The 12,362-nt window shown below is 45.2% G+C and overlaps 3 protein-coding genes across 5 annotated transcripts in view; 1 reads left to right on the top strand and 2 right to left on the bottom strand.

Annotated features, from left to right (window-relative positions):
* Nucleotides 1-5,331, bottom strand: part of PIGQ (phosphatidylinositol glycan anchor biosynthesis class Q) — a 31,405-nt gene extending 26,074 nt beyond the window's left edge. Inside the window, exon 1 of one of the 2 annotated variants that reach the window (XM_082199104.1) lies at nt 5,175-5,331. The gene's annotated coding sequence lies outside the window, so the exon portion shown is untranslated. Of the gene's footprint in view, nt 1-4,527; nt 4,637-5,174 lie in introns of those variants that run through there. The other variant, XM_082199103.1, reaches the window with a different exon arrangement.
* Nucleotides 1-12,362, top strand: part of ABCA3 (ATP binding cassette subfamily A member 3) — a 272,379-nt gene that overhangs the window by 252,276 nt on the left and 7,741 nt on the right. The window lies entirely within an intron of this gene.
* NHLRC4 (NHL repeat containing 4) lies at nt 6,205-11,056 on the bottom strand. 2 transcript variants are annotated; one of them, XM_082199209.1, is made up of 2 exons: nt 9,412-11,056; nt 6,205-8,283 (listed from the first exon to the last, which is right to left on the bottom strand). In XM_082199209.1, the coding sequence occupies exon 2, from the start codon at nt 8,272-8,274 to the stop codon at nt 7,174-7,176; it is 1,101 nt and encodes a 366-aa protein (XP_082055335.1). In that variant the 5' UTR covers nt 8,275-8,283; nt 9,412-11,056; the 3' UTR covers nt 6,205-7,173. The 2 variants fall into 2 exon arrangements, with proteins under 2 accessions (XP_082055335.1, XP_082055334.1); XM_082199208.1 differs by having other exon boundaries at nt 9,416-11,054.

Genomic DNA, 12,362 nt, shown 5'->3' with positions numbered 1-12,362 from the left:
GACACTGTCGCTTTAAATAACTCAGCAGTATCAAACAGAAACACCATTAGCAGCAAAGGCGGGGGCAAGCCCAGAGTTAACAACATCCGGAAAACATTGTCCTTCTCTGTCCTTCAGCAAAGCAAAAAACTCCAACCACCCCTCGGGCAGTATGCTCTGTGATGGGTCCAGTGATTGGAAAGGAAACCTTACTGTCTGTTTATGGAATATATACTGAAAGGGAGAGATACAGAAAATAGATGTCCCTGCTAAAACTTTCCAATTGATCTCTGGTACTATCTGTGATTCTGACATTTTGCTCTGGAAAAGAAATGCAATTTGTTTGCATTCCGAATGCTTCTATTCACCCTGGCTGATCTACTCAGAGGCACCACCACCGCTACCAGCCTGTCAAATGATGATGCAGGAGGCAATGTCTGTTCATGGATGAATTCCCAACCCCTTGAGGCAGAAAAGGGATGTCTGCTTGGTACATGTCCCGTTACTTGTAATGTGGAGAGGACCACTGTTACTGGTACTAAGGGCCAATTCCTCTCCAGTCCTTTCACTTATATAAGGGTTGAGGAACCACTAAAGGATGTGTGCAGCCAGGAAGATCTTGGGTGCACAGCTGCAGGCAGAGAGTGCACCTTGTGACAAGAATAAACAACAAAATGCATAGTGTTGCAATTCCCCTTCAGTGGACTGTAAAAGAAGCATTCAATGGCCTCTGAAATACTTGTGTGTGCGTGTTCACGCACATACTTTGGCTGGGGGGACAAGCTGGAGCTTCCAAGAAAGCAGGATCTTTGCGGGGGGGGGGCGCTACACATAATATTGGCAAACAAAAGTTTGGTAGATCACAGGCACAGAGAGGGTATTTGTAGAAAATAAAAGGCAGGCAGAAAAGCAGGATTAATATTTTCCATACCACTAGGTCTTCACTATAAAAGCCCTTTCTCTGCCCATATTTTTCCATCAGAAAAGGATCCAGAAATTGGGGGGAGGGGGCTTGGGCTTAAAAGCTGTTGGTCTTGGAGAATTTGTGTGTGGGGAGGAGGGAATCAGTGGGTGAGGGAATGGTAAGGATTTGTCACCTGTCCTACAAATGTTCCAACTTGGGACACTTCAAAACTCTTCCTTCTCGGGCAGCCTGGCCTTCAACAGTGAATATGTGGATAGAGCTAGTTGTCAACTGGCCCAATCCATACTTTGAAAGCTCTCCACAAGCAGGAGAGGTGCTTTTTACATGTGTGTTGAACCTGATTGTCCCTCTCGCCACCATTGATCAGTGCCCCACAATACAAAAAAGAACCCCATGAGTAGAAGGGCAAGTTTTGTTGGGCCTTAATCAGGACAGGTAAAGGTCTGCCCCTGACCATTAGGTCTAGTCGTGGCCGACTCTGGGGTTGCGGCGCTCATCTCGCTTTATTGGCCAAGGGAGCCGGCGTACAGCTTCTGGGTCATGTGGCCAGCATAACTAATCCGCTTCTGGTGAACCAGAGCAGCGCACAGAAACGCCGTTTACCTTCCTGCCAGAGTGGTACCTATTTATCTACTTGCACTTTGACGTGCTTTTGAACTGCTAGGTTGGCAGGAGCAGGGACCGAGCAACGGGAGCTCTCCCCGTCGCGGGGATTCAAACCACCGACCTTCTGATCAGCAAGTCCTAGGCTCTGTGGTTTAACCCACAGCGCCACCCGTGCTCATCAGGATAGAATTTCATAATTCTGAGGAAGCCCAGCCAGATGGGCAGGGTATAAATAATAAATCATCATCATCATCATCACCACCCTACAGGCAAAGTGATTCTAATCATTAGGGGAAGGGCTCAGGGGTAGAACACTTGCTTTACAGGCAGAAGATCCTGGTTCAACCCTTGGCAGGTAGGGTTGAGAATATCCCCGAGAGAGCAAAATGGACCACTGGAACTACCGTATTTTTCGCTCTATAACACGCACCCGACCATAACACGCACGTAGTTTTTAGAGGAGGAAAATCTGTAGGCATGCCACCCGTAGGCATTTCCTCCATAACACGCACAGACATTTCCCCTTACTTTCTAGGAGGAAAAAAGTGAGTGTTATGGTGCAAAAAATACGGTAACTGACACTGTCACTTTAAATAACTCAGCAATATCAAAGAGAAACAGAGGCCATCCAAATGCAGCATTACCCCATCATGAACACTTTAGAGTGTTCATGGCACTTCATATACATTATCTTGTAATTATTACAGCAACCCTGTAATGTAAGTCAATATCACTATATCCTTTTGCCAATGGGTTGCTTGGACTGAAAGAGAGAATGGTTCACATAAGGCTTTTTGGTGAGTTTGTGGCAGAGATTTGTAGCTCACATAAGCACTGATACAAAATTCAAATAAGAGAGGGTTACAGTTCACAAGTTTTGCAAAGGTACGCAGCTGTCTGAGATGATGTGGAGGACTGTCACATTTCACTGTACAGTGGTACCTCAGGTTAAGTACTTAATTTGTTCCGGAGGTCTGTACTTAACCTGAAACTGTTCTTAACCTGAAGCACCACTTAAGCTAATGGGGCCTCCTGCTGCTGCCGTGCTGCCAGAGCATGATTTCTGTTCTCATCCTGAAGCAAAGTACTTAACCTGAGGTAATATTTCTGGATTAGCGGAGTCTGTAACCTGAAGCGTATGTAACCTGAAGCATATGTAACTTGAGGTACCACTGTAATATGACATTGGGCCCAAGTGCTTTTCTGTCACATGAAACCCAGACTACATAAAAAACTCCCTGACATTGATATACACTGACTTAAAGGCAGAAAACAGGTATCTTCCTTTCTCTTACTCTAGCAGTCTAAACATAGCAGGGTCAGGTAATGCCACAATCACGTTGGTAAAATCAGAATCTGACACTCATAGGTTCAAGCTGCTGGAGTATAAGGGAAGATAAAATCAGAAGCATGATGCAGAGCAGGAAAAAACCCTGTTGTGTTTCTCTAGAAAAGAACACCAGATCTTAATGAACTGCCAGTACCTAGAAAGAAGGAAGGGATCCCAAAGTTGCAAAAAGGTTTAAGGGAGGTAAATGTGTTTCCAAGGCTCTGTTTTACATTTGAGTTTTGTTCAGTGTTATTTGGTTGTATGTGTACTTGTTTCAGAAAACAATAAAAGAGCCTGATGGATCAGGCCAAAAGCCCATCTAGCCCAGCATCCTGTTCTCACAGTGGCCAACCAGATGCTTATAGGAAGCCCAAAAACAGGACGTGAAGGCAACAGCACTCTTCCCATTTGTGATTGCCAGAAACTGGCTTTCATGGGCATATTGCTTCTGACAGAGGAGGTATAACATTATCAGCAAGGCTAGTTGCCATTGATATAGCCCTCTCCTCCATGAATTTGTCTAACCTTCTTTTAAAGCATCTCAAGTTGGTGGCCATAACTAATTCTCGTCAGAGCAAATTCTGTAGTTTATGCACTGTGATGTGAAGTTCTTTCTTTTTTCTGTCCTGAATGTTATGAGAGAGAGCACAATATTAATTCCATCAATTTTCTCTACACCATGCAGAATTTTATACATCTCTATCATGTCTCCCTAACTTACCTTTTCTCTACACTAAAAAACCCAAAATATAATTTTAGAAATAAAAAAGGCTGAAGTAGTCCCAGTATAGATGATAGCATATGCACCTTGATTTGCAATTAAGGAGGAATTTTCAGCATACAGTTTGCATGGTGTAATCTTGCCTTTCTCCCAAGAGATAACCTAAGGTGGCATGTACAGGGTTTTCAGGCAGTATCCCGCTCAGACACCAATCAATACCAGCATTACATAGCCTCAGAAAGGCTAAGCATTTTATGCCTCAAACCAGATGCTAGAGCCAGTATGGATGGGATATAGGGAACTATGAGTATTACTAAACAGAGAGACTCAGGTTCCAATACTCTCTCAGCCACAAAGCTCACTGGGTGACCTTGAGCCAGTCACTCACTCTCTCCACCTGGCCTGCCTCACAAGACAGTCATGAGGATAAGGGGAAGAAAGGGAATGATACCACTCTGAACCTTGTGGGAGAAGCGCACAATAAACGTGTAATTAATTAATAAATAAGCCTATGTGCCTTTCTCCAGCCTGGAGGATTCCCGCCTGCCTTCCACTACTACTCCACTATACAGAAGCCCCAATTCTCAGTCACCTCGGGTTTGGGAAGCGCAGCAATATGCACAAGTATAACTCAGCTAGCCTCGCACAATCCACACAAGCCTTAGTAGCCCAATTACGGTGACCAACTAGCCAGAAGGGGGAACCTGCCTGCCCCGGCTCTTATGCCTTTAACAGCGGCTTATTCTGCAGGAATGAGCAGGTGAAATTTTGAGGGAGGCATGGCGATAACATACTAGCACCCGCTAATGGCCGCAGAGCAACCCAGTCACTGGGTCAGTTCAACAGCTGGCAACCCTGGTCCCAATTCCATCCCACCATGCCGCGCCGCGGTTCCCCCTCCCCCTTTTTGCATCCTTTTCTCTCCCAAGCCGTCAGAACTCCCCGCCGCTCGCCGACGACACTTACTTCCTCCCGCCACTCCTTCTAGCAGGCATAAAAGAAAAGAAAGAGCCCGCTCCTCTTGACATTCAAGCCACTTCCGGGTGCTACAGGCCGGTTGCTAGGAAACGCAGTCCGTTCCTAAGAGCGCTCCGTAAAGTCCTTGCCTAATTGCATTCCGGACGGACCCCCCGGTCTCCTGAAGTGGCGTTCTGTTTGATTGAGTTCATTGTTTTAAAAAGGGCAGCAGATTCCTGAGGTTTCCGGTAAGAAATTCTACCAACTCATTTTAAAACAATTTCTTTCGTCCCATTTAGCGGCCTGGTTTTTTTTTTTGCCAACTCTTTTTTTTTTCTACGAACATTTTCAGTATCCCCAGCTGTTGAGGGAAATCTTTTCTAAGGCTCTCTAAGACTGACAGTTTTTTAAAAGAAATACGAGATGTACCTTTGATTTATTTATATTTACTAATTAATCTGAAGAATTTACAAGCCACACGCTTTCAGAGCTGCTTACAATAAAATAGCAGAACAATTAAAGAAATCTACTTAAAAGATATCAGGTGATGCCAAAATGCAAGCAGATCTGTACTAAGGCAGTACACCTCAAGCTAGCAGAGCAAAAACAAGGTATTTTATATCTGACATGTATTTGGCCTGTGATGTCATACTGACCTGATCAAGCCTAAAGAATCCCAGAAGGTAGAACAGGTTTCTAAACAGCAGAATACTCTTTGCCGCTCCCAAGAGGAGTAGTTGTTGTTTAGTCGTGTCCGACTCTTCGTGACCCCATGGACCAGAGCACGCCAGGCTCCCAAGAGTAACTATCAGTAATTTCCTCTACAAAACTGGGGAAGGCATGCAAAATTCAGCCGTTGTATACCACACCCCTGGGTGGAACCCATTCTTTCCCTCCAATTCAATGTCTGCATCTCCCTTCTTTTTGATAAGCTTCGTCTCTTCTATTAATTCTGAGAACTGTAGCTTGTGCCTTCACACTTCTGTTGGAAGCTGATAGCACTAGAAATTTGTTCTGTGCCTTCCTGTATATCTTATTTGCAACCATCCATAATAAGAAACTTCACCCATGTGAGTGAGGGATTTGGGTGTTTATCACATTCATTGCATTGTTTTTGTTACCTGCTTTTGAAAACAAATTCCAACCAGGTCATTAGTCCAAAGGCTGAGCCTTTCCTGTCCAGTGGCCAACCATATGCCTGTGGAAAGCTCATAAGCAGGACTCAAGGGCCATGTAGCTCTTCTGCTGGGTTCTCCCAGCAACTGGCAGTCAGCAACTGGATACACTAAATTAAGGAGAAAAGTCTGGATTTTAGGTTAGTGCATTAGGAATAATAGGGTGGTCATGTGTGCAACTTTAGAGCCCTCTATTTGCAGGCATTCTCTATTGAAATAAAGGAAGATGTTAATAAGCAAAATGCTGACAAAGCAACACATGCATGGATCATTTAAATATTTTCTGCCCTTATTTCCCTATTGCTTCATTGTAATTGCATTTATCAACGTGTCCCTTTACAATCCTCGCAAATGAAGTTAGTCACAATTTAAAATATGAAATGTAGACAGCATATATTTTTGCTCTGAAAGTAAACCCCAAATTGCCTCCCAGTTAATATGGTGCAATATGTGGTATCCATTTCTAAACGTTATGAATAAAAACAAAATAAATAAGACAAGAAACAGTGGGGAGTCTTTGACCTCTTTTATTACTTTGACCTTCTAAATATCCTGCTATGGTCTGTGATCAGATAATTTTATTATAATTTACTCTAGTTTTTAACATTACCAGTGACAAATATAATTCAGGTAATCTTACTTTTCATGAAAACATACATTAGAGAAAACTTTCTCTTTAATAATAATGGCATGTCTGTGGCTCCTAAAAGGCTCCGGTTCTTTAGAAGAACCAGGTTTCTTCCTCAAGGGCTATCCTGGGCCAGCCCTACCATTGGGCAGGGTGTGACAGTCACTGTTAAATGCCAGGGGCAATGGCTGGTGTTGGAGGACAGAACTATATGGGCTTCACGGCCTTCTCTGTAGCCCCTAAGGTAGCTTCAGATGTGGTAGTACAGCCTTCACCAACCAAGTGCCCTCCATCTGCTTTGGACTACAACTCCCATGCCATTTAGGGCTAGCCACAAAGGTTATGTTCTACCTCTGCTGTCAGTGGCAGTATGCCTCTGAATACCACTTGTTGGGAATCACAGGTGGGTGATTTAAAATCATTTTAAAACAAATTGCAGTCAAGAGAATAGCACGGGCACTGAAACTATATATATCACGTGTCAAAGGCCAGGAAGAAGGCCAGTATGCCTTTGGCATACTGAAAGTGCCAGTCGCATCTCTGTGGGGAAGAAATTCCACAATGTAGGGGCTGCCACAGAGAATGCCCTCTCCAGGCCACCTTGAACTTCTGAGGGTACTGGAACTACCAAAAGGGCCCCCTCTGTCAGTCATAACATCCAAGATATGGATATGGGTCAGATATTGGGATCTAAGCTGTTTAGCTCTAGTCCACCATGTGACAAAGGTGTAGTTTGCTGCAGCAAGTCCTTTTGAGTGCTAGAAAAACTTGGATAACTGACTGTACTGTCAGATGAGGTAGGGTGGCAGAGGTCAAAGCAGAAGATGCCTGGAGGTGAATGATGGAATAATCCTACTCTGCTCTCCCTCTAGGAGTTAGGTTTGGACTGTCACTCGATATACAAAGATTGTCAGAGCTGTAATGGGGTCTCACACGGTACTTGAAGACTTTGACATAGTTATCTCCACTATCAGCAACTAACAGCAACCCCTGGGTGGAACAAGCTATTCCCATTGGTCTCTGCAGACCTTTAGAAACCAGGCAGATGGGAGACCCACTCCTGGGAAACAAGTGGACTTTCTGGTGCTGTTCATCAGCCACAATGATGTTGCCTTCTCTATCAGTGCAGACCCCAGAGGGATTGCCAAAGCAGTGGCCATATTTGCTGGTGATGGAAGAGACCAGTTTGTGGTTGCTACTGAAGAGCTTGACATCACCACATTCTTCACTCACCACAAACCCTCCTTCTGGGGCCAAGCACACGTAGCGTGGCCCACACAGGTTGGAGACAGAGTGGGTGCTTTGCACCTTGAAAGCACGGTCAAGGGCAAAGCTATGAACTTTTCCTTCCGTGTAGTCTGCCACCAGAATCTTTCCAGATGTATCCACTCCAATTCCCCTGGGGGAACAAAACTTCCCAATTCTTAGCCATTCTCCCTTGGAGAACTTGGAGTGGTTGTTGAAGATGCGGACAGTCCCATTGACCAGGTCTGTAATTGCCACCATCCCTGCCCTGGTCACGGTCACGTCCTCTGGCAAAAAGGTCTCATTCTTCTTCCATTCCACACATGGTATAGACTGAAATGTTTGGCCTGAGCGGTTGAGGAAGTGGACCCTTGGTGCATTTTCACTAGTCATGTAGATAAGCCCATCAAGCGAGCAGTGAATTCCACACACACCTCCATAATGGTTGCCGTTGGGGTTTGGGATCTGCTGCACCAGTTCATCTTGCCGGTAGTAAAGGGAGTTTTTGATATTGTCCAGGTCATGGCAGATGACCTTGGCTTTCTCGGCCAGCTGGTGCACTTGGTGTTCTGTCACCATGCCTGTACCAGGGTGGCTGTTCAGGAGAGGGCTGGCTTTCTGAAATGTGGCATCTGATTTAACTTGGAGGGCATAAACAGTCCTCAGAAGTTTCTCCTTCCGTTGTGTGTCTTCCAAGGTATAATCCATCCTTTCCCCCTTTCAAAAAGACAAACCACAAGCAGTTTTCAAAAATATAATGCAGTTTTGTATGTTGCTATTATGAATATATGCATTTTTATGAACAGTACCCTAGTGCTTGGCTGGGGAACAGTATTGCAAAATTTGAAGAAGTGCAAATCTCAAAGGATGGTGCCGTTTCAGTCTGTGTATTGTTTAAGTGTGGTTTAAGCAGCCCCTACCCTTTGCATACTTTTAACCCTGCCACTCCCCCAAACTGCAAAAAAGTCCAGGATTCTTTTTATTTTTGTATACACTATATGCTTAAATCACCTTTGAAGCTCATTATTTCCCTCAAATAATTCTGGACACAGTAGTTGGTTAAGAGTTTGCTGGGAATTGCAACTCTGCAAGGGGCAAACTACAGTGCCCAAAATTATTTGAGGGAAAGAATGGGCTTTGAATGGATTTTAAAGGCATAGTGTGTACACAACCCTAAATTTCCAGTATGTGATTAAATCCCTCCCACAGAATAATGATAGACTGGAGGTGACATAAGAAACCCTTTTGGATCTACTGCAAATCACCATCCATCTTCCAGTGGATCCAACTCTATCTAATACCACCTTTTGAGCTAAGATCAAGCTTTTGGGTGGCGCTGTGGGTTAAACCACAGAGCCTAGGGCTTGCCAATCAGAAGGTTGGCAGTTCAAATCCCCACGATGGGGTGAGCTCTCGTTGTTTGGTCCCTGTTCCTGCCAACCTAGCAGTTTGAAAGCACAAAGTGCAAGTAAATAAATAGGTACTGCTCCGGCGGGAAGGTAAACGGTGCTTCCGTGCGCTGCTCTGGTTCGCCAGAAGCAGCTTAATTATGCTGGCCACAAGACCCAGAAGCTGTACACCGGCTCTCTCGGCCAATAAAACAAGATGAGTGCCAAAACCCCAGAGTCGTCCATGACTGGACCTAATAGTCAGGGGTCCCTTTACCTTTACCTTACTACTACTCTGGGGAAAACAGTTTTGAGCAATCCTGGGGTGATGGACTTGCTGAGCAGTGCAGGGTATTATCTGTCACCCAGGTGCCTAGACCATTAGCCCAAACTGCCGGACTACAGACTCAAATAGTAAATAGTCTTAGCTGAAGTAGGGAAGAAAGTTTAGGACTACTTACCTGTGATCAAAGTTGCCCAGGCTGTTCTCTTTTCCCCCTGGTTTGCAAACTGCTCTATAGAGAGACCTAGAGCATTCTCCTGTTTCCCTTCAAATATACCACTGAGATAAATTTCCCAAGGCTCTGTTGTTAGTGACAGGAATTTGCTGCCCAATGCTTGTGTCAATAGGATTGTTTTGCCAGGGTAAACACAAAGGCGCTCAAGTTAAAATAGACAAGAGCCCAGGGGCAGCCCATCCTGTTTTGCCACCTAAGGCAAAACGGGAAGGTGCTGCCCCTGCCCTGCAACCAAAGCCTTACTTATCACGGTTGTGGGGCTGTGGCTTCTGACTTCTGGTAAGATATTGCAAGAGGTCCAGGAACCCAGAAGCCATCCACTGTGACCCAACGTGCATTTTGCACAAGCAAGAGTTGCAAATGCATCTCCTTCCCTCTTAGTTCAGCATCCCCCAAGTTGCTGGGTCTTCACGTTTTGAGTTGGGCCTATTTCTTTAACAGTGGTGAAATGAATTAAATAACTGAAGTTGACAAGTAAATAGGCCTGTCTCAGCTGGACAGTGGGAAGGCTGTGGGAGGCTTAAAAAAATAAGCATCTCCCACGGCAACGGACTCTGACCTTTTGTTGTTGCTTTAAACGTTGAGATAAACAAACATACCAACTAGGCCTCTGGCGCCCATTCACCTTTCTGAGGCTGAAGGCCTGTCAAGGCATGTTTGAAAGCCACCCCCAAGCCTCTAGCGACACCTCGGCCATGGGTCTGTTCGTGCTTAGGCTCTCCTTGCCTCCAGTGGGAAGCACAAAATGGTCCCCTGTCACCTCCATTTCTTATCTACCTCCTGTAAGGCAGGGTGTGTGCGAATCCATTTATTAATTATATTTTTGTGCCAGCTTCACACTCACAACAACAGCCTTGCGAGGTTGCTTAGGCTGAGAGAGAAATAATGATTGCCATCCGATCAACCAGTGAGCTTTGTTGTTGCTGTGTCGGAGCTTTGAACCCTAGTCTATATTGCGTTTGAGAGCATAAGGAGACACAGCCATTGGGGCTAGTAGCCACTGATAGTCTTATTCTCCATGAATTTTCCTAATCTGCATTTAAAGCCATCCAAGATGGGAGCCCTCACTACACTACCAATAAGGCTGTTGAAATAATTGCTGAGATAACATACAAGGAAGCACTTGAAATTAGGTAAAGCAGGAGTGGCTAACCTTTGGCCTCCCAGATGTTGCTGGGCTACAACTCCTATTGGCCCTGACCACTGGCCAAAAACATCTGGAGGGCCACAGTTTGCACACTTCTGCTGTACCTGCTACATTACATTGGCTTTCTCTGATAAAGCTGATCTGTACACGGTCCCCATGAGCAGAAGTAGTGTCTTGGGCATAGCTGTCAATGTTTTTCTTTTTTTAAGGGAAATTCCCTTATTCTGAATAGGATTCCTTGCAAGAAAAGGGAAAAGTTGACAGCTATGGTCTTGGGGTATAGACTGAGGACTGTGAACAGGTAGAGAAGCTGAGACATGGAGAATGAAGGAGGTGTATGGAAAAGCTCCTGTGGTGCCTTCAGGGCAGGGCAGTACGGGGCTGAAATTCAGGGTCCCTTTCAGGCAAGTGAGCAAGAGGGCACCCAGATGTTTGCCACATTTTAAAGCAATACTCATTTGCATTTAAAAGTGGAATATGAATTATCCCAGTAGGTATTGGATTTTAATTGATTGCACTGTTGATGTTTTAAACTGTTTATATAAATGTGTTTTAAAAATAAACACAATTGTTTTAACTGTTTTTATATATGCCATTTATAGATGTTTTTATTATATTGCAAATCATTTTGGGATGCCTCTGGGCAAAGCATAAAACAACAACAACAACGCCCTCCTCCACATGACCATACATAATTAAAATAAACTGAATTAAATCCAGAATCTAAAATTACCGAATTGCTCCACTGTGCAGTTCATTGGTAGCAGAGCACCCGCTTGGCTTGTAAGAAGTCTGCAGCATCCCCCAGTAGGTCTGGGAAAAGTGTCTGAGATCCTGGAGAGGGTGACTGGTCAGTCCATACATGGTTCAATTAGCCAAAGGCCTGGGAGAAGAGGAATGTTTTCGCCTGGTGTGTAATGAAGGTGGCAGGTAAGCCTTCCTGGGGAGAGCAAGATGAACTAATAGTCTGACTCTGTCTACAGTAGCTTCCTTTGCTCCTAGTAGACAAGAACCTGAAGAGAGGGTTGCATGCTTGTGTTATAGGAAAATCCTTGGGCTCACTTGGATTACCAGACACCAGCCAGGAGACCTGGTCTTTATTCAAACGACTGTTGCAACAGGACTTCCACCCATTGCATGGGCGAAGCAGGAAGACGCCCAGAACAAAGGATGGCTCCCACTTTTATCAGTTTTACAAAGATACCCACAACACCCCTAAAATTACATCATGTAAAGGTAAAGGTACCCCTGCCCGTACGGGCCAGTCGTGACCGACTCTGGGGTTGTGTGCTCATCTCGCTTAAGAGGCTGGGAGCCAGCGCTGTCCGGAGACACTTCCGGGTCACGTGGCTAGCGTGACGAAGCTGCTCTGGTGAGCCAGCACCAGAGCAGCGCACGGAAACGCCGTTACCTTCCCGCTATAAAGCGGTACCTATTTATCTACTTGCACTTAGGGGTGCTTTCTAACTGCTAGGTGGGCAGGAGCTGGGACCGAACGACGGGAGCTCACCCCATTACGGGGATTCCAACCGCCGACCATACGATTAGCAAGTCCTAGGCACTGAGGTTTTACCCACAGCGCCACCCGCGTCCCTAAAAAAATTACATCATGCATACATCACAAATTGGGAGGGCCTGGTGACAGAAACCTGAGGATCAGGTTTGCCCCCATCCTTTCCTGACCTCCACCTTACACCCATTAAGTAAGACAAAAGAAATATTTACAAGTTCCTGGCTTCCCGG

Source organism: Podarcis vaucheri (genome assembly GCF_965113315.1).
Source record: "Podarcis vaucheri genome assembly, chromosome: 14".
NCBI lineage: Eukaryota > Metazoa > Chordata > Lepidosauria > Squamata > Lacertidae > Podarcis > Podarcis vaucheri.
The sequence above is the reverse complement of the archived record's forward strand: the minus strand, read 5'-3'. Positions and strand labels throughout refer to the sequence as shown.

Bases quoted from the DNA above. Each gene is read 5' to 3' on its own strand.
- NHLRC4 (XM_082199209.1), bottom strand. From the start codon at position 8,274: ATGGATTATACCTTGGAAGACACACAACGGAAGGAGAAACTTCTGAGG.